General features: G+C 47.0%; 1 protein-coding gene across 1 annotated transcript; it reads left to right on the top strand.

Annotated features, from left to right (window-relative positions):
• Positions 1-7,324: 7,324 nt before the first annotated feature.
• Positions 7,325-16,014, top strand: RSL1D1 (ribosomal L1 domain containing 1). The gene is made up of 9 exons (XM_047839289.1): positions 7,325-7,482; positions 8,200-8,339; positions 9,607-9,745; positions 10,395-10,543; positions 10,633-10,734; positions 11,876-11,969; positions 12,057-12,182; positions 14,565-14,861; positions 15,393-16,014. The coding sequence occupies exons 1-9, from the start codon at positions 7,384-7,386 to the stop codon at positions 15,717-15,719; spliced, it is 1,473 nt and encodes a 490-aa protein (XP_047695245.1). The 5' UTR covers positions 7,325-7,383; the 3' UTR covers positions 15,720-16,014.
• Positions 16,015-21,886: the final 5,872 nt, after the last annotated feature.

Genomic DNA, 21,886 nt, shown 5'->3' on the forward strand with positions numbered 1-21,886 from the left:
GCGTAAGAGTTGTTGAAATTACTTCCAAGACTAGATTTCCATTTTTAAACTGAACTCATTTTTGAAAACCAGTTCTGTTTGCTATTACAACATTTACACTTCTAGAATATCAGGCACACGTTGCCAAGACTCTGCTGCAAGACGAACGGATGCCGGCTGTGGAGGGCCTACGTCTCAAAAAGAAAACATCACGAAGATGAGTAAAATGACGAAAGAAAGATCTCACCGGATTCGTTTTACGTTTGTGCAAACAATCAGATGCTTTAAAAGAAACCTCGCTGCTTAACTTAACCACCACCTTACGTTCCGTGGGCTTTGAAGTTCTTCGGGAAGTGCGCGCGCGTCGAAGAGCGCTGAATTTTGGGCCGTGGGCGATGCCGGGCCCTTCCAAAGCAGTTCGGGTTCCTGTGCTGCCGTTCTGTTCTCTGCAAGCGCACGTGTGCTGCTGTGGCTGACGGTGCAAACACAGGGTAGCTGACGGCAGATGAGGGCGATACCGAAACAGTTTGTTCTCTGGCTTTGGCGTAGATACGTTAGAATCACAACTTTCTTTGCATCTCTTTGCATTCATGTTCTGGATACAACTTTCATGCTTGATTATTCATAGTTTTTTAAATTAATCAATTTAAGACAAGAAAGCTGTCCTTGAAATGAACATCTTAAGTAACTGCCATTTTCCACCCTTGACTGCGGGAGAGGGGTAAAGCTAGCATCTGTTTCTTGTCTTTAATTTGCCAAAAAGGACTTGTCCAGCCAAAGTCCACGTAAAACCAAACCCAAAGAGTCGGACCGAGCAGCTGTCGCCATGAAACGAGGTGACAGAGAGTAAAGTGTTCTTGAATAATGAAGCCCGTGCGTATTTCTTCGTTTGGAACTGAAAGTCTTGAAATCTGTGATACCCGGATATCAGACCTTTGTAAGTTGTGAAAAGTACAGGCGGTTCGCCGTAACGAGTGGTAATTCACACTAGTCACGAGAACGGCTTTTCCGGGATGTGATGGACTTTGAAGGGGCCGATGCGCTTGGACCGTGACGGAAGTGCTGCGGGATATTTGGGGTCATACTTTCCATCAGATGTGGTTTCGTGACCCAAGAACAAGGCGAGCCTGCGGTCAAACGCTGCTTCCGTGATGAACTCTTGACAAAACCCCGCTAGACTCCCTGGCATCTTCGGGAACACTAGTCCCCGGCTGTCACCGCTCCGCGGTCTGTGAGGACGGTCCCACGGGGCAGCGTTTCAGCTGCCCTCCTTGCTGTCAGCCTTCCTCACGGCCCCGCCACTGCGTCCCTGGTGGCTTCGCTGCCTTGGGGAGGGACTTCAGGTAGTCGAGGGGCAGATCGTTCTTAGGACCGCTCTGACCATCCGGCGACTTTGAAACTTTTAAAACCCTTTGTGAACATTCTGGTTTGCTGCACTAGAGCGGACTGTTGAACGATCTGATGTTCTGGACAGGGTTGGCCTACCTTCTCAGAGAAACTGTGCTAGTAATCCTCTCACAGACGTGCGTGAGGCAGACGGCAGTCAGAAGGATTTAGGGGACGATATTCTGTCTCCAAATGCCATGGCTTCTATTTCCTCCACCTCCTTTCTCAGTGACCCTAGCACGATGCCGTCTAATACGTCCACGCTTTGCTTCTTCAGAGATCGCCGTGGCAGCCGCTTGGTAAATAAATGTAATTTCACGTGCACAACTCAGACGACTTCTTGGTAGGTTTCAATTTAGCCGTCGGTTGGTTAGATTAGATTTCCTAGTGAGTGGAATCAGAACTGTTTTTATTTGCCTCGCGACAGTTCAGTGGATTCCATTTGAACCAATTTACTGCCAGAATTCAGATCGGGTAGGTTTGGTTCAACCTGTGATGGTTTGGGCTCTAGGGTACTGTTGACTTTTGGTATCCTAGAACATACTGAGACTTCCCTTCAGTTAATACGCTATTTCACATACCTCTAATCCGATGCTTCCTTGAAACAGTAATATGCTAGCCGAGCCAATTACTAAGGAATGTTCTCAGCGCCTGGAGGTGGGGGAGTGGACAGGAGAACCTGGTACGTTCTCCAGCGTCAGGGAAAAGCGGATAGGCACCACGTCCGATGAGGCGGAATTTTGCAAGCAGCCGTCGGAATGGGAACTGTCTTTTCTACCTTGCCACACACGCCACTGTGCCCTTTAAAACCTACCACTGGAAACCTCAGGTCTGTGGCCAGCCAAGGTGGAAGGACGTTTCGTGCTTCCCGAGGCTCCGCACGTCCCCCCGAGTCCCTGCTGCCTCCTTCCCGCTGCCCGGGGCTCCCGCGCTCCTCAGGGGACCATCCACATGCTTGAGGTGCACCTGCGCTCTGAGCCCAAGGTCTGCGTTTTAGGGACCCCCCCTGGGCTCTCAGAAATGGACTCCCCTGAGTTGGCAAGTTTCTTCTGTTCTAAAGGAAATGGGGATCTCTCTCAGGCCAGGATTTAGCGACTAGGTTTTACTAGACAGCATAGGACAATACCTAGCTCTCATTTTAAAAAAAAAAGCCAGAGAATTCAAGGGAACGGAGTAGGTCTGCTGGGGTTTTTAACCTGATTCCAAAGCGTGGCAGAATGCTCTCTAGGTAGGGACGGTGGGAATCCAAGGTAGAGAAACCTTTTTCTTATGATTTGTAGCTACCTACTGTGCCTGACTTGATGCCTGTGTGAGGATTAAGCCCCTAGTCGCTCTTGCAATTATTCAAATGACTGAAGTTAAAAAAAAAAAAAAATTGCTTTTGTAATAACAATAAAGATTGTCATCTTCCCTTTTGAAGGATTTGTCTGTGTGTTTACAGTTGCCTATCCTGTCATACCCTGTGTGTTTCTGTCCCTTCTTCACATCCTTTCTTCCTGCCTCAGGGCCGGGAACTATCTAGCAGCGGATGTGGACGGGTCCCCTCAGCTCTTTGACCGAGGAACTTGCACATGTGTAGTCTGCTCGCACATGGTAAGCAAAGGCCTCCATGTGGCCCACGTGACTGAGTCTTAACAACAGCCATGTAGGAAGTCCAAGGTGCCTAATCATAAATATCACAGTACATGGTTTTTACACGAACAGAGTTGGGGAGCCATCAGGGATTCCGTCACAAGTACAAACCTCTATGTTCAGGATGTTTAGTAACAAGAAAGGAAGGGCCCAGAGAGAAGAAATTAATGGTAGAGAGGCAGTAAACACAGTGGTTCGGGGGATGGCAACAGTATGTTCCTGCATATTCCTTTGTCTCTGTGAGACAATGAGCTCTTGCTTAAACAATCTTAGGTGACAGGTTTTGGGAATCGGTCTGCAGTACAGGTGTTTGGCATGAATGAGTCTTAAAGGCTTGCTATTAAAGCTTGCTCTTAAAGCAGGGGTTCATATTAGGAAAGTTCTAACTAAGTGGCTTGTGAGTAACCCCAGGGGTCAACACGTTTCTACCCTTCAGGGACAGGATCACCATCCCCGCACGGCAAACCCTGTGGCCTAAACGTGTCTGGGCATCCAACCACTCATGGGCACTGGACTGCGGCATGTAAAGGCTGACGGGAGAGAGTTCTAGATCTCCTGGCCGGTTTCAGAGACACCCGTTCTATCGATGCGTCTTAAAGCAGAAAAAGAGCACCAATACCTTGGACTCGGTAGCTTTGTAGTGAAGAAGTAGAGAGATCTAGGATAAATGATGGCCAGGTTACAATAAAAGACGTTTAAAGTTTTCCGAATTTAAAAAGACCTGAAAAAAAACAAAACGGCAGTTTCTTTGACCGTGGGAAAAACCAGGTTCTGGAAGATACTTTGTCTTTAACCTCTTTAGTGACAAGCTCATCTATTTTAAGTCTCTGACCATTTATGGCCATTGTGACCATACATGACGAATTTGAAAAGTCCTGTACTGCAGTGGCACGTGTTTTTGTTTCCTTACATTCATCCTGTAAATCCAGTCTAGAAAGTGAAATTTTTGTTACCACGAATATGTATGTCCTTTAAATTCTTTCCGAAGGCTCTTTGTGCCCAAATTCCTTGCATGAAGTATTTTCCTGTTTTCTGCTAGAAATAGTCAAAACAAGGAAACAAAAACCTCGGAACTGACAAGTGTGCTGTTACTCAATTACTAACTTTTTATAAGACTGTGTATATTTTTTTAAAGTAGGCTCCACACCCAACTGGGGGTTGGTCTCATGAACCAGAGATTAAGAGTCGCATGCTCTCCCGACTGAGCCAGCCAGGTGCCCCATCAAGTACTATTTTTTATGATACGATCCTTCTGTTAAGGGTGCCTGGGTCGCTCAGTCAGTTGAGCATCTGACTCGATTTCAGCTCAGGTCATGATCCCAGGGTCGTGGGATCAAGCTCCATGTTGGGCTCTGTGCTGAGCATGTATACTGCTGGGGATTCTGTCTCCCCTCCTCTGCCCCCTTCCCCCTCTCTTGCCCTAAGATAAAAAAAAATGAGGCAAAAACTTCACCCTCTCACTGTGCACTGGGTCCCATTTAATGTTCGTTGCACATTTTCTTAACCCATCTTACCTTTGATCTCTTAAACATTTCACTTCAGTGCCCAAATAAAGAAGCAGTAAAAGAAGTTCAAACTTAATGATTTGAGTTTTAATTTTAAAACATTTTTACAAAAAAAGTTTCATTCTCTGGTTTAAGAGTGAGGCTACTGATCATCTAAGTCTACTGGTAAAAGTTTAGCTAGAGAGGGAATGGGAAAAATTAATATTTAACCTATTTTGCATTCTTTATTGTGTGATTATATTTAGATTGAGATTTACTATGGTGATTTAACCCCTTTTAATTGAAGTAGTCAAGTCTTTCTTTACGTTTATTTTTGAGGCAGAGAGAGACTGTATGAGCAGGGGAGGGGAGAGAGGGAGACACAGAATCTGAAGCAGGCTCCAGGCTGTAGGCTGTCAGCACAGAGCCCGACATGGGGCTCAAACCCACAAACTGCAAGATCATGACCTGAGCTGAAGTCAGAACCGACTGAGCCACCTAGGTGCCCCGAAGTATTCAAGTATTTTGTGTTGGCTTGTAGATTTCACAAATTACTTAGAATAAAAGCAATCTGTCCATTACCAAGCTTTGTTATTTCCCCGGGAAATACACTAAATTTTCGGAAAAAGAAATTTTTGAAAGAATTAGACTTAGGAGTTATTTACTATTTGTAAAGAAGGTGCAGCAGACAGAACTTGTGTACAAGAGGAATTTTTTATTAAGGTAAAATGTGTATACAGTGGAATATATATAACTTTACAATGAGTTTGTCCAGTCTATACAATTATGTAGACATCCACATCAACACAGAGAACATTTCCATCACTGAAGTTCCTTTCACCCCCTTCCAGTTCATTCCTCCTGCCAAGGGGGATGACTGTTCTGCCGTGTTAGTTTCGCCTGGTTTTGAACTCCACATAAATGGAAATCACGAGGCCCTCAACTGTCTTCTTTGAAGCAACATCATGTTTTAGAGATGAATCATGTTGTATCAGTAGTTTATTCCCTATTGCCGACCAACATTTTATATTATGAATATCCCAGAATTTTTTATCCTTCCTTGAAAGGAGGTTTAATTTTGTTTCCCAATTAAGATTCTGTCATGGTTGCAAATACAGCCTTCTCTGAATTATCATTAGAAATGCAAATAAGTAAACCAGAGAAGTTTCATCTTTTCTGTTTATCTGATTTTATTAAAGCGATTATCAAACACAGACCATTTAGTATTCCTAAAAGGTGGTGAAATAACATGAGCTCCCTTCTGATCTCTCTGTCAATCTTTTAAAATGTTTGTTTATTTTAGAGAGAGAGAGAGAGACCGAGCATAAGTGGGGGAGGGGCAGAGAAACAGGGAGGCACAAAATCTGAAGCAGGCTCTAGGCTCTGAGCTGTCAGTACAGAACCCGACTTCGGGCTGGAACTCACCACCATGAGATCATGACCTGGGCCAAAGTCGGATGCTTAACGGACTGAGCCACCCAGGTGCCCCCGTGAATCATTTTTTAAATCACAATCCGGCAATTCAACAATCTTGTATGCATAGTTTTCTCCAAGGTACAGACAAGCCATCAGCCTTGGAGATGCATTAGTTCCCTAACCTACCATTCTAGCCCCATCTCCCATCCCTCCCCTCTGCATGGCCCTTCTCCAGCCTCTTAATACCACCTGCAAACATCACTCTGCTCCTGTACCTGAATTCATGCCTTTCCTTTGGTCTAGAAATCTGGCTCGCAAACTTGAATTCAAACGACACATGTGACATCCCTAATGCTCCTCTCAGAATACCAGAAAACGCTGATACACGAGGCCTAACGTAACAACTCATAATACTGTGCTAAAACGAATTCCATCTTACACAACATTCTAGAATAGACAAATAACAGTGGGTATCAATGATTTAAGAACATTTCTTCTACAAGCTGATGCCGGACAAAGTCACTATCAGGGACCAGCAGCAGAACATGCCTTCTTCCAGCTTTGCAATATGGAAGGAGGGTTTTTTGGAAAGCAAGAGACATGGAAAGCCCCCTACTCCCATTCTTTCATCTCTCAAAAATGCCCAAAGCTGGTTGCAAAAAGACTAGAACCATCCCGCACGTTCACCAAAACCTCCTAAATAAACTGTTTATTCACATGATGGAAGGCCACTGGGCAGTTTTTAAAAATGAGGCAGGGCATGAGGTAGCGGCACAGACAACCTCCAAGAAGTAAGCATTCGGAGGGAAATGCAACGTGCAGAACAAAGAATGGGTCTACGAGGCTACGATTTGTTTAAAAAAAAAAGATTTAAGTTTAAACCCATCATCCATGAAGAAGAAAAAGAAAGAGTCGTTTCTAGACGTGCCTAGGAACATCCCCGCAAGGCTCCAGGAGAACAGGGAACAGGAGCCACCACTGGGGCTGCGGAGAGGCGGGGAACTCTACCTTCTGCGGGAGAGGCGGGGAACTCTACCTTCTGCGGCCGCAGGTGGTCCAGCCTGCACGCTTCCGCGTACCTGCGCTGACCTCCCGCCTTTCTGGGAACCGAGGCCCAGGAGAGACCGGCGCTGGCTCACGACTCGCGCCCCACCGCGTCGGCCTCCCAAGAGGCGGCGGCGGCGGGGCAGGTGGGCGGCGGGCCAGGCCTCCTCCCCTAGTTCCAGGCGCTCGCTCGAGTCGCTCGGTACAGAATGAGAGCCAGGTGTCACCGAGGCCGCTCCCGCGCCTGACGACGGAGACTCGGACAGCCGGCGCAGCCTCCAAACCTCGCCGGTGCCACATCCCCTGGCCTGACCCCGCGCTCCCGGACGTGACATCAGGGCCCGGTCCCGCCCCCCAACTTCCGGCTGCGGGCCTGGGCTCGCGCGTGCGCACAGAGAGCCCTGCCGGTACCGCGCGAGCGTCTGCACGAGGTGGGAACGAAATGGAGGGTTCGGCTTCCACCCCACCCTCCTCCTCAACCGCGGCCTCCGCCACCGCTCCAGAGACCCCTGCCTCCCTGGATCAGCTGGACCAAGGGCAGGTGAGTGGTCCCGTGGGGAGGGGGGCTGGGAGGCGGGGTGGCCACGGCCGTGCGAGACGCGGGGGGCCGGGCCGGGCCCCTGGCCCTCGCCGACGTCCCCGGAGCTTTGGGAAGAGGGTCGCCGTGTCGCGTCGCGCTCAGCCTGCCCGCTCCTCCTGCGCTCGGGGAGGCGCTCGCCGCCCCCAGCCCTGCGGCCTGGCCCTCCAGGTGGATGCAGGTACAGCCTGGGCTTCCGGCGTGAGCTCCACCCGGCTCTGTTCCCCTACCCTTTGACTTTGGCAGATCGGGTAATTTTCCCAGTCTCCGTGACCTTGGGTTTAAAGAAAGTGTCTCTGCTGGTCTCGGTCAGGTCCCTGGCATATAGTAATGGCCCCAGTATACGCTAGTTGCGTGTTGCCCTTTTCCTGGCATTGCCGCCTTCGCCACCCACTTCCCGGGAAGCATGTTCCCACCTGGCGCGATAGTCGCCTTAACGTGGAAGAAAGAGGCTCTTTTCTGTAGACGGGTGCTGAGTGGATCCTTAGGTGGTTTCTGATGAGTCTGACATTCCTCTGATCCCAAATTGCAGGATCCTGATAGAGATGGTTATGGAGGTTGCCCATTAAAATAGAATTTGAGGAGGAAAAAAAAAAAGGAAAAATAGACGCGAGGAGGGGACAAATGCTAAATCATAAATCAGATTGAGAATGAATTTGTTGGTGTATCTCCACGTTGCAGATAAGAAAGGCAGTGGAAGCTCTGTTGGCACATTCCAAGTCGAGGAAAAACGCGAATGGATTGCTTCTGAATGAGAATGAAAATTTCTTTTTAATGGTAGTGTTATGGAAGATTCCAAGTAAAGAACTGAGGGTCAGATTGTAAGTTCTGATTTTCTGCCTTTGCCTCTGTTACCGGCTTGGTCGTTCTGTGTGTCTGTAACCATCGCCCTTTTGTTTCTAGTGCACATTTTGCAAATTCAAAATAAAAATATGAGTTGAAATGTGTAATTGTGCCTTAAAAAAAAAAAGAATTCACACATGCTTAAATTTTCTAAAAATGTCACCAGTTTTCTGGGGATTGATGCACAGTTCTGTTGAATCTGAAACCTGGGTTTAGAATAAATTAGTACAGCTTTTGTATTTGTATACATTCTGTTATCTTTCCATGTCATGGTAGTTTCAAGCTAAACTCGTGAGGTCCCCGACTCGCTCCTACATGCAGAGATGGTTACAGACGGCAGTGAGCTCCTTCTGGAAAACAAAGCTATGGTGATCACACATTCTTCTTGCTCTAGGACTTTTAGGTCAGAGATCCCTTCTCTCCAGAGTTGTCAGACTTAGCAAATAAAAATAGAAGTAATTTTTTCGTATAAGTAGGTCCCATGTAATATTTGGGACATAATTATACTAAAAAATATATATATATGTATATAACATGTCCTGTATTCTCTCTTGCACCCCTGCCTCTGTGGGTCCTTTTGTCTCCTGTCAAAAAAAAACCATAAGTTTTCTGGTCCTTGTTGGTTTGTTCAGCCTTTTTTTTTTTTTTTTTTAAAGTTTATTTTAGGGGAAGGGCAGAGAGGGAGAGAGAATCCCAAGCAGTCTCCTGTGCTGAGGTCGACAAGGGGCTCAATCTCACGAATCATGAGATCAGGACCTGAGCTGAGATCAAAAGTCAGTTGCTCAACCGACTGAGCCACCCAGGCGCCCCTTCTGTTCAGCTCTTAAGGGTTATGTTGTTTATGGAATCCAGGGTTTTCTGCAGGGTAAAGTTCTGAAGCAGAACTATCCTCATGAAACCAGGTTGTTCACATTTTAGAACACATGCTTTTGTAGCGTCGTATAATGATAACTGCGTGTGCGCTGTCTTGGGTATCTTTGATTATATGTTAAGTCTGGTTATATCTCAGATATTAATTGATATTTTGGATGCTGGGTATTTGTGATGATTTACTTGAATCTTAAATCTGTCCAGACTGCTGAAAACTAGATGTATTTTTAAATGTTCTTGGTAGAGTATTTGCTTAGACAGCATGAATGAAGTTTGTTGAAGTGACTGAATTTATTGTGTATTCTGTGGAGTAGAAACGTATATTTTGTCCGTTATAATGCTTTATCCCTCACTTCCTTCTCATGTATTTTGCAGGTCCTTGCCTCATGGTATTCGATCAGATTTAACAGATATTTGTTTACTTACCAAGGATGAACCCAATTTAACTCCTGAAAAGACAGAACGGTTTTACAAGAAGCTTTTGAACAAACATGGAATTAAAACCATTTCTCAGGTCAGGAGTGGTTAATATTTTCAGGGCAATGAAAAGCTCTGATTCGCTCTTTTGACTGAAGTGCTAAATCATACATTCTTGCACTACCTTATAATCTAGTATTTCTTTCCTAGGGATTTTAGTTTTTGTTTTTTTTTAGTTTTTAAGGATTTTGTTCTTCAGCAATCTCTGTACCCAACGTCGGGCTTGAACGTATAACCCCGAGATCAGGAGTTGCCCGCTTCACTAACTGAGCCGGCCAGGTGCCCCTGGGAATTTAAGTTTTAATTTAATTTTTTCTTTTCGGTTCTCACTGGCTTTGGTAGGACGGCTTCATCTTCTCTGTGATGGATGAGCTGTTGAGGTTTCTTGACCCCAGAGCTCACAGGTACAGCAGTACCTTTATTATCTTGAAGAATTCACAAAAGACTTCTCCGTTAGGTCACTGTCGTGGCTTGTAGTCACCGGTGTCCTTTCTTGATGTGGGTCCCAGCCCATTTGTGCCTCCATCGGTGAGCCCAGCTCCCGGCACGTCGTGGGTTCTCGCCGCAGGTTGACCGAACTATGTGGCTCTATGACGATTTGAGATCCAGACCGAAGTTACCGCTTGAGTGTTTCTCCTTCTTGGTCAAGTCCTTAACTTTTGGGGTTTTTCCTCTTATGTTTCTAGATCATCCCTCTACGAACTTTAAAGACGGAATACAAACCCTATGAAGCCAAGCTTCGCCTGCTGGGCAGCTTTGACTTCTTCCTCACTGATGCGAGAATCCGGCGGCTCCTGCCGTCACACCTGGGGAGACACTTCTATCACAGAAAGAAGTAGGTTGCTTCGCAGTGGCTGCGTCTGAGCCCCGTGGACGTCATCCGTGTGCGTGCACTGTGCTCCAAGCGCCTGCGTGTCGTTACAGGGTTCCCGTTCCTGTAAACCTTCTGGCCAAGAATTTATCCAAGGAGATCAACACCTGTATAGGCGGGACTGTCTTGAACATCTCAAAAAGTGGTTCTTGCAGGTAGGGAAAAGGTGTTCGTGTGTGCCTGTTTAGTCTCCTGTTCATTCGGTAATAATTTTGTAAGCTGTTTCTTACGAGATTGTGTGAATGAAAACCAGATCCTTCTATTAAAACTAAAGTCCATCCCTACCAAGCGTGTCATTCTCTGGAAGCAGCTGCCCCTTAGAGCTTTCCACAGTGATGTAAGTGGTCTCTATCAGTGTTCTCTATATAGGACTGAGGGTATACAGAATACGTATAGAGAGAGAATCACAAGCGGGCCTCGCACTGACAGCACAGAGCTCAGAGCTCAGCACAGAGCCCGACACCGAGCTCAAACTCCTGAACCGTGTGCTCATGAACTGAAATCCAGAGTCAGAGGCTTAACTGACTGAGCCACCCAGGCGTGTCACCGCCCCCCCTTTTAAAAATGTTTATTTATTTTTATTTTTAGAAGTATTTAGTTTTTGAGAGAGAGTGAGCGAGCGCCCATGCACACAAGCCGGGAAGGGTCAGACAGAGGGGGAGAGAGAATCCCAAGCAGCCTCTGCACTGTCAGTGCAGAGCCTGACACGGGGCTCGAACTCACGAACTGTGAGATCATGACCTGAGCCCAAGCCAAAAGTCAGACGCTTAACTGACTGAGCCACCCAGGTGACCTTAAATAAACATTTGTTTATTCATTTTGAGAGCATGCCCGTGTGCACACAAGCATGGGGCGGGGCAGAGAGAGAGCAAGAGAGAGAATCTAAAATCTGTTGAAACCCTAAAGGTTATAATGTTTCTACCTTACGTTTCTTTTCAGGATTGTGTATTTAGATTTCTCACATACCTGCCTGTGCTGCATTTTGAAAAACAAAAAATTTTTTTCATATATTTTTCTAATGTTCATTTATTATTGAGAGAGTGAGAGAGAGAGCACACAAGCAGGGAGGGACCGGGGGGGGGGGGGGGTGGAATCCGAAGCAGGCTCCAGGCGCTGAGCTGTCAGCACAGAGCCCGACACGGGGCCCGAACTCAAGGACTGTGAGATCATGACCTGAGTCCGAGTCGGACACTTAACCGACTGAGTGACCCAGGCTCCCCGAGAAACAAATCATTATTATTGCTTAAACAACTTATTCTTAAAAACCTTCTTGTCTGCTGCCGTGTTACATTTCAGTACCATCCGCGTGGGTCACACGGGAATGGAGGTCCAGCACATCATCGATAACATCATCGCGGTCACGAAGAGGCTTTCCCAGAAGCTGCCAGAGGTGCGGTCTTAACAGGTGCAGCAGTCGGTGGTTCGCGCAGCAGAAACGGGACGTGGACCGACAGTGTCGTTCTTGTCTCTGTTGCAGAAGTGGGAGAGTGTGAAGCTCCTGTATGTGAAAACCGAGAGGTCCGCTTCGCTTCCCATCTTTTCCTCGTTTGTCAGCTGTCAGGGCGAAGCCAAAGGAGTGCGCACTCCTAGTCAGAAGAAGAAGGTGAGTCGAACTTGAAACACCAGGTGGGCTTCCTCGCAGGCGTGATCGTGGCCCAAGGAGAGTGGGTTCCGTTCCTGCCTGACCTTCCGCGGTTTCCAGGGCTCGTGCATTTAGGTGCCTTGTTCCCGCTTTTCTCCGAGATCACTTCATGGTGGTGTGAATGAAGTATATTGAGGTCTGATGTAAATATCCTGTGTTTGTTGATCATTTTTGGTTTCCCTTGAGTGGGGTGAGTCAGCTCAGTAGGGGCCTGTGTAGCGGCAGGAGGAGCTGAAAGAAAACCAAAACCGAGCGTGTTAAGAACTTTCCTGTGGACAGCTTTGACGATTGCGTGAGGCTAACAGATAGCCGTCAGTTTGGGTCTGTAGGCTTTTAGTGCCTCTCTCGGTAGAACGAGAGAATTATTTTGCTATTTTTGCTCTGTTTTGGACCAGTCTCCTAGTTTGGTGACGCTTTTTTTTTTATTATTATTAATGTTTATTTATGTTAGAGACCGCGTGAGCAGTGGAGGGCAGAGAGAGAGGGAGACACGGAATCTGAAGCCGGCTCTGGGCTCTGAGCTGTCAGCACAGAGCCTGACGCGGGGCTCGAACTCACAAACCACGAGATCATGACCTGAGCCGAAGTCAGAGGCTTCACCGACTAAGCCACCCAGGCACCCCCCACCTTTTTTTTTTTTTTTTTAGCCATGTTAATCATGTTCAGTGGGTTTTTAATTTTGGTCTTTTAATTACACCCCCCCACCCCCCCCACCCCCTGCTTCTGGAAGTTGTATGTTTGTTCTTTTTCACACTGGCTTATTTCTTTTAATTTCCTGTTACCTGTCAGTACTCCTGTTCACCTTAATTGTTGGAACACTTTAAGCACAGTTGCTTCACTGTCTGGTCATTCGAGTAGTGGAGATCCTGGTATCCCAGCCTGTTCTCTGTGCCCTTTGGTTCCTTGTGGACTCGGTCATCGTTGACCATGTCTCGGTCGTCGCATTGGAAAATTATTTGTAGAACTAATTTGAGGTGTAGGGTGAAGATCTTTCTCTAGAAGATTTCCATTTAAGTCTCTGGACCTTGGCCTGGGACTCCCTGAAGGCAGATCAAAGGCTTGAGATTCCCTGAGTGATTCGGAGCAAACCATGCTCAGAATCTGCACTCCTCCACTTCTGTTCATCTTTGCCCTAAGAGCATGACTCAGTGGGGTCCCAGCTTATTGGGGGGGGGGGTCCTCCTAGGACCCCTGCCTGGTGTGGACACTGGGGTTTGATTTCTTTCCACCCACCCCACCCCCTGTTAAAACAAAAATTATCGATTAGCCAGTACTCACAGCAAAATTTGCTTCTGGACTCACTTACCCATGGGGTCCTTATTTTAGATGTCTCACAGGTAGTTGGTTCATTGATGCCTTTAAGAAAAAAAAAATTTTAAGTATTTCATCCCACTTTTACTTGTTTTCATTGGGAGAATGACCCAAAATAAAAGACTGCCATTATCAGGAGCAGGACACGTGAATTTTTTTGCCATCTGTCAGCACATTGATTTGAGGAGTTTGCAAAAATGTTGGAATTGTTGGCTAACATGGAGTTTACACACTATTATGGGGGTCATTTAACAGTGGTCTGTGGTAAGGACAGTGGACCCCTGGTTCTATAAACTTCTTAGTCTAACTGCTGCCCCAGTCTGAAGTAGGGAAAAATTATCAGTTTTTTTTCTTAAAACTGTTTTGAGATGTAATTCACATCAGAATACTCTACAATTTAGGATAATTCTTTTTTTTTTTTTTTCCTTTTAGGTTTTTATTTATTTTTTTATTTGAGAGAGAGAAAGAGTGTGTGTGTGTGTGCGCGCACGCGTGTGCGTGTGTGCGCACGCTCACAGGCCAGGGAGGGACAGAGAGGGGAAGAGAGAGAGAGAGAGCGGGAGAGGGAGGGAGGGAGGGATGGAGAGGGAGAACGAACCTTAAGCACAGTCCGCACAGAGCCCAATGCAGGGCTTGATCCCACAACCCTAGGATCACAACCTGAGCCGAATTCAAGAGTTGGACACTCAAACCGACTGAGCCACCCAGGCATCCCTAAGATAATTCTTAACTCACCTATAAATCAGATCACCTTGCAGAAGCTCTGACTGCACACCTCATTGCTTCCAAGTCCCCATATGTAGTTCTGTGAGTCAGAGCCAAGTGCCATTGAGGTTCCAGTGCTGGTGTTGTGTTTTGTTTGCTCAGAGTTGCCACAGATCAAGGCATTTTCCAGAAGCTTATGAATAATGAGCATTGCAAGTTCTAAGTCTATGCCATTTATTGACCAACAAGTGTGTTCCCTACTAAAGTTAGGCTTGGAGTTTGGTGTGGCTTTTTTGTTACTGGGTTTTTTGTTTGGTGTTTTGGTAGGAATTAAAGAAAAAAGAAAAACAAAAAGAGTATCGTGAAAAACAAAAGGAGAAGAAAAGAAGCAAAAGGCTTACGAAGCAGGCCAGAAAGGCCTCGTCGGCCCCGAAGAAGGAGGAGGCAGGCCCTGGAACTGGCGGTGCTCCGGTGAAGGACCCCGCACCCCTGAAGGAGGCCCGAGCGTGTGGGAAGAAAGAGAGCAGTCGAGGAAAAGCCCAGAATAAAGTGCAGGACGAATCCGAAGAGGAGCTCCCTCAACTGGTACCAATAGAGAGGACTCCAGCGAAAGAAAACGGAGAGGTATTTCTATTGGTGCTAGTGGCCGATGGCTTCAGTGCCCCCGTGTGTCAGGCAGACCCCGCTGAGCCATGCGTGTAAGAGGCATTGCAAGGACGGGGGCGTTGTTTGTCCCTAGTGTATTTCCAGCAGAATCTGTCGTAGCAAAGATCCCGAGGTCATAGATGAAACTTACCAGGTAGACCCAGAAGCCTGGGAGGGGCTTCCTTTGCCCTGTATTGGAGTGATGTGCAGTGCACACATTCCCCTGTGTATCTCGGATTCAGGGGAGGGGTGGTCATGTTAATAATTCTGGGACCCATCGCCTGTGGGTTTTCAAAAGCAGGCCGGGGCAGACATTTGGGCAGTGGTTCAGTTTCTGACAGTGAGTCCCGGATCACCACATGATTAATCTTTGGAAATGTACCAGGGCAAGGGCAAGCTTGGGTGCTGGGTCCTGCCTGGAAAACCTTTCAGGCCTGGTGAAGACAGTCACTCTCGGAGTTCCATTGTCAGGGGCCGTTTTTCCCTGCACTTAACTCTTATTTTTCTTAGATGCAAAAACACGCCACAGGAAAGAAGTCTCCGAAAAAGAGTCCCAATCCCAGCGCACCTCGTGGGAAGAAGAGAAAGGCCCTTCCCAGTTTCGAGACCCCGAAGGCTGCGGAGCCCAAGACCCCAGGTAGCAGCCCGGGCAAGAAGCCAAGAATCAAAGAAGAGGCGGGAAAAGAACAAAACTCTTCACTGGGCAAAAAAGACCCAAGACAGGTGACCAAGAAGCCAGGGGCCAAGTTCTTCACTACTCCTAGTAAGTCTGCGAAAAAAGCCCCCCACGCCCCCAAACAGTGGCCCAAAAAGTCCAGAGTGCCCCAGTCGACCTAAAAATCAGAGACTCAAGCAGAAGGAATCCTCCAGACTCCCTGAAGAGCTTTTTAAAAAATGCCTGGATCCCGCCCCTGCCCGGCGCAGTCTCCTCCAGGAGTGAGGCCCAGACTTAAATACTTGTTAAAACCTCCGCAAGCAATTCTGACGGATGTTGGTGGGCGTGGGAAGGAGTAGTTGTGAAGGAGACCCATTTTTTAAGTTGCTTTTCCATGTATTTGCTAATGTAACAGAGGGAAAATACAGTGCTTCTGTGTGGTTGCTTGTCATTAAAGTGTAACGGCTTCTGAGTAAACTCTTGGTGCTCCCTATCTTGGTTTTCCTTGAATCCCTGCGATGTGACCCCTGGCCCCGTCTGCTGTCACCGTGGGTTTTGCCTAGGCTCCATTACCCTAGTTTGTGCGAACCTTCCCAGCCCTTGTCCGCCGGCAGGGAGGGGCTGCTGCCTGGCACTCAGCTGTGCAACTTACAAGAAGCCCTCGGCGGGTTTCGGAATCAACTAGTGGATGTTGGTGGTAGTCGGCCCCGGGCCGGGGCCGCCGAGGGGGCGTGCCCTTGATGAGACCGGTTAACAGGGAGCCGTTTTCAGAGACGCGGAGTTGAATCCCGCCTGCCAGAGACCAGAAATCCTTCTAGCTTTGCCGTCTTCCTCCAGACCCTTCCTCGGCCTGTGTGGATTCGCTCGCGTGTGCCGACTGTAGGCCAGGAAGCCGGAGAGAGTGGCCTGTGGATTTGGGGTGACTCAAATGTGTTCTGAGGCAGTCAGTAACTTTTCAGGTGCTTGGCCTTTCCCTCGATTTGAATCAGGGTCCCCATCCCTGGTGGTAAGCGACGGGTTCCCTGTCCTACCGGAAAGGCCGAAGTGAGGCACGCTTTCAGGGATCACGTGGCTCGGGAAGCAGTCAACTTGCAGACCGTCTTCCATCAAGTTAGAGGAGCGAGAGCTTTTGCTTTTCAGACGTTAACTTACAATCCTCAAATCCTCTCAAATAACACAACTTTGTAATTCCGCTGTCCTTGTAGGCTTTCAAGTACACATTTCACAAAGAGGATTAGCACAATCGCTTTGAATTTTCTGCAGAAACGAGGTCCCACGGCAACAGGCCAGCCTTGTTCCACATCTTGAGACGTGAAGGTGAAGTCCTCTTTGGCGTGGGTCATCACGTACACAGTGCTGCTCCTCTCTACGTGACCTGATGGGGGGAGGGGACAGCATTCGGTCTTTTACCCACCCTCCACCCAACCAATAAGGATTCTGTGACACAAGTGATCTCTTTGGTCTATGGCTTCCTCCTGATGGAAATGTGGGGCAGCTGCTTACCTTCCTGTCCTTTGTACATCAGGGGTCACTCAGGTTATGTTGAAAACAGCAGATTTATTTTAAACTTCTTAAGCAGGAGGCTCACCTTCTGACAACTGGAAACCACGGCTCGGGAATGGGTGAAAATTCTGAATTGCAACAACAAGGCACAAACCCACCTGCTAGGTCTCTAAGGCTCAGGCGCGTCCCCAGCTGGCCGATAGGGCTGCGACCTGGGGCCGAGAGGAGCGGGAAACCGCTGCTATGGTGAGTCACGCTCTTGGGGTTAAAAGGCTGGGTGTGTGGCTGACACTATACTGGGAGTCAGTGCTGGGTTTCTGGACCCATCCGCCATGCCGTGGAGATTCAAGGGACAAAACTGGGTCTGGTGGGAGAAATGTCATGCAACCTTTCTGAAGAAATACTTGAATTTTGGTTCTTTTTCTTTCTTTCTTTTTTTTTTTTTTTAAGGAACCATAATAACCATCAAAAAAACTTTTGAAGTTTATTTATTTTGAGAGGCAGAATCCCAGGCAGGCTCCGTGCTGTCAGCACAGAGCCCGACGTGGGGCTCGAACTTACAAACCGGTGAGATCGTGACCTGACCTGAGCTGAAATCAAGAGTCAGATGCTCAACTGACTGAGCCCCCTCCCCTCCAAAAATATTTTTAAATGTTTTGTATTTAAGACAGCCTCGCTGTTTAGTGAAGATCACATCGTATTTCATAGTCTCCTTGAGAAATAATAAAAATGAGGGACCAAAGGAATTGGTTGAGTCCTGTTATCTTATTACCGACCCCAGACCCTTGCCCTGGCCGCTTCCAGTTCACAGGCGTTGAAGGGTTTAACCAGCCAAGAACTATTTGGCCATTTTACTAGATATTTGAAGGTTCTGTACCACCCACATTTCTTTCTCCTCAAATTGCTACGGTTTTCCCTGTGTTCACATGTACAGCACCAAGATTCTCAGCAGGACTTTACGAACCATCAGAAGCCCTCGTCAAGCCTTGGGTCTTGAAGGAATTCATGCGTGTGATGAAGGACCACAGATATAATTTGGGTTATAGCGATGACTTCAGGATGATGGTCTCGGAGAGAAAATGGCAAACTGGGTGCTTATGTTTAACCACAGACTCGACGTCTTAGTCCAGTGCTGTCTTAAAAGGATCAACATCCGGGGGCGCCTGAGTGGCCCAGTTGGTTAAGCTTGGTTGTGCCTCAGGTCGCGACCTCACGGTTTCACGGGTTCGAGTCCTCCGTCCGGCTCTGCGGTGACAGTGGGGCGTCAGCTTGGAATTCTTCCTCTGTCTCTCTCTCTCCCTCTCTCTCTGCCCCTCCCCTGCTTGAGCTGTCTCTGTGTCTCTCTAAAAATAAATACATAAGCTTAAAAAAAGGGGGATTAGCATCTGTTTGACTCAGTTGGGGGCATTTTCTATACTTGAAATACCCAGGAAGTAATCAGGCCATATGTATTCTTTTGAGTCCCCTAAAAACCTGGCTCTTAAGCCTTTCAGAAGAAGCTAGCTGATGATGTGAATTCGATACCCAACTTTTCTGTACAGATTTTCCCATAAAATCGTTTCCTCAGGGTCCTCAGCCTCACGGTGGCACAGAGTCAGAAACTTCGCTGAACTAGCCATTCAGCTGCCGGGTTACATCAGTGTTCATTTCCTTCGTTTGGCCACTCACCTACCTGCCGTTTAACCACCAAGTTCCTACAACCTGCCGGGTGTGGGGCTGGGCTTGAGAAACTAATGCACACAGCACAGCTTTGAACTTCAAGAGAGCCCCGGTCTAGTTTGTGACGGCGCCAGAATTTGGGAATAGGGGCTGTGTTCGGCCCCGAGGAGGAGGGGGTCCAGAGGCTCGGGAACTTGCCATCTGCCGATAACTGAGTGTTAAGCTTAGAATGTGTGTGTTTGGAGGGAAGTGCTAATGGAAACCACGGGAGGGAGCTAGAAGGAGAACTACACATACAGGCCCGTGGCATAGAATAGTCCAGAAAATAACCCCTTACTTGTATGCTGATTGACAAGTCTATCAAGACCATGGGAAAAAGAGTCTTCAACTCTTGGCATTAGGACATCTGGATATCTAGATGTAAAAGAAAGATCCTTATCTAACCCTGGATACGAAAAAATAATTCAAAATGGGACCCTGGAAGAGAACACGGGAGTAAATCTTCATGACCTTGGTTAAGGCACTAGTTTCTGGAGCTATGACACCTTAACACAAGTGAAAAAAAAAAAAACAAAAAACCAGTTCATCCATATTGAAAACTTTGTGTAGGGGCACCTGGGTGGCTCAGTCGTTTAGACGTCTGACTTTGGTTTGGGTCATGATCTTACGGTCCGTGAGTTCGAGCCCCACGTCGGGCTGTGTGCTGACAGCTCAGAGCCTGGAGCCTGCTTCAGATTCAGTGTCTCCCTCTCTCTCTGCCCCTTCCCTGCTCACACTCTTTCTCTCTCTCAAAAATAAACATTAAAAAAAATTTTTAAAACAAACTTTGTGCTTCACAAAAAAGTGAAAAGACAACCTACTGAATGGGGGGATATTCAAAAATCTCTTACCTGATGGGGAACTTGTATTAAGAATGTATTAACAACTCTTAACAAGGGGCACCTGTCTGGCTCAGTGGGTAGAGCATGTGACTCCTGATGTTGGGGTCATGAGTTCAAGCCCCATTTTGGGTGTAGAGCTTACAAAAAAAAAAAAAACAAAACAAAAACGAAAAAACCCAAATGAGCAAAATTCTTAAAACAACAATGAAAAGACAATCCAGTTTTTAAAATGAGCAAAGTGGAGGGTACTGGGTGGCTCAGTGGTTAAACTCTTAATTTAGGCTCAGGTCATGATCTCACTGTTCATGGGATCGAGCCACAGGCTGGGCTCCGCGCTGACAGCTGGGAGCCTGCTTGGGATTCTCTCTCTCTCTCTCTCTCTCTCTCTCTCTCTCTCTTTCTCCTCTTCCCCCACTTGCGCTCTCTCTCTCTCTCTCTCTCTCTCTCTCTCTCTCTCTCTCTCAAAATAAACTTTAAAAAGAACACAAAAGACAGTAACAAGATGGATGTGGAAAAACTGGGGCGTGAGGGGCGGGGAGATGGGCAAACTAGGCGAAGGGGGATTAACAGATACGAACTTCCCAGTTGTAAAATAAATCAGGGGGATGAAAAGTACAGTGTAGCGATAGAGTCAGTAACACCGTAATAATGGCGTATGGTGGCGTACGGTGGCGTATGGGAACCACAGTTATCTAATGCTCACAGCTTAGCGGGTAGAATTGTCAGATCGCTACATTAGACACCTGAAGGGAACACAACATTGTCAGCTGCAATTTTTTTTAAAGAGACTTAATCCATGCTTGTTAGAACAGTGCCTGCTGCCTACAAAATGCTTAGTAAACACAGATCAATTCATTGAGAAACTATGCAATCATTAACAAATGATACAGAGCAACAAACACAGGAGTAAATAAACATTTAAATCAATAAACACGGTGGGATGTTCGCTACGTATTATCAGTGGGACAAAGAAAGTTACAGTACACACGATCTCTTTCGGATTCTGTCTTAAAGTCCCAATGGGCCGCAAAAGATGGGAAGATACCCACAAAATGCTAATAATGGTTATTTCTGGGTAAGGAACTCAGATTGTTTTTATTAAGATTTTTATTTTAAGGGGCGCCAGGGTGGCTCAGTCACTTAAGTGACCAGCTTTGGCTCAGGTCATGATCTCATAATTGATGGGATCAAGCCCTGCATCGGGCTCAGCACTGACAGCTTGAAGCCTGCTTGGGATTCTCTGTCTTCCTCTCTCTCTGCCTCACCCCTACTTGCTCCCTCTCTCTCTCAAAAATGAGTAAATAAACTTGAAAAAATAATTTTTAAAAAGTGATTAAAAATAAAAGAAAAATGATCAAGTTTCTCTCTTTATCCTCACGCCTTACGGAAAGATCCCAAGAAATGAAAATAGATTCTCAACTTGTCAAAGGGCACTTGTAACCCCCACATGGCACAGTATGGGTTGATGGTCAGCAAAGGCAGCTGGTTTTCCCGTCATTGTCATTTCTTGCTAGTCTTACATGCAGGTGTTCTGTTGTTTCCTCAGACTTCATTTTATTTTATTGTATTTTATAGATTTTTTAAATATTTCTTTTTTAAAAAATTTTTAATGTTTATTTATTTTTGGCAGAGAGAGAGAGAGAGAGAGAGAGAGAGAGAGACAGAGCATGAGCGGGGGAGGGGTAGAGAGGAGACACAGAATCCGAAACAGGCTCCAGGTTCCGAGCTGTCAGCATAGAGCCAACGTGGGGCTCGAACTCACGAACCTTGAGATCATGACCTGAGCGGGAGTCGGACGCTTAACTGACTGAGCCAGCCAGGTGCCCTCTAAGACTTCATTTTAAAAGACCAATTTTAGGCTCACAGTCAAACTGAGAGGGAGGTACAGAGATTTCCCATATACCTCTGCCCGGTGCATGCATGGGCCACCCCCCTTATCAATATCCCCGTACATTTGTTATAACCCATAAACCTCCACGGACACGTCATCATCACCGAGAGTCTAGTAGTTTCCAAGGGTTCGCTCTTGGTGGTGTGCATTCCGTGGGTTTGGACAGATGTGTGATGACACGTCTCACTATTTTACTATCATACAGAGTAATTTTACTGATGTGAAAATCCCGCATTCTCTACCTGTTCCTCCCTCTCCCCTACCCACTGGGAAACTTGGCAGCCACTGATTTTTTTTTTTTTTAAACGTTTTATTTATTTTTGAGAGACAGAGAAAGACAGAGACGATGGGGGAGGGGGAGAGAGAGACACGCACACACAAAATCCGAAGCAGGCTCCAGGCTCCGAGCCATCAG

This window comes from Prionailurus viverrinus, chromosome E3 (genome assembly GCF_022837055.1).
Source record: "Prionailurus viverrinus isolate Anna chromosome E3, UM_Priviv_1.0, whole genome shotgun sequence".
NCBI classification, from domain to species: domain Eukaryota; kingdom Metazoa; phylum Chordata; class Mammalia; order Carnivora; family Felidae; genus Prionailurus; species Prionailurus viverrinus.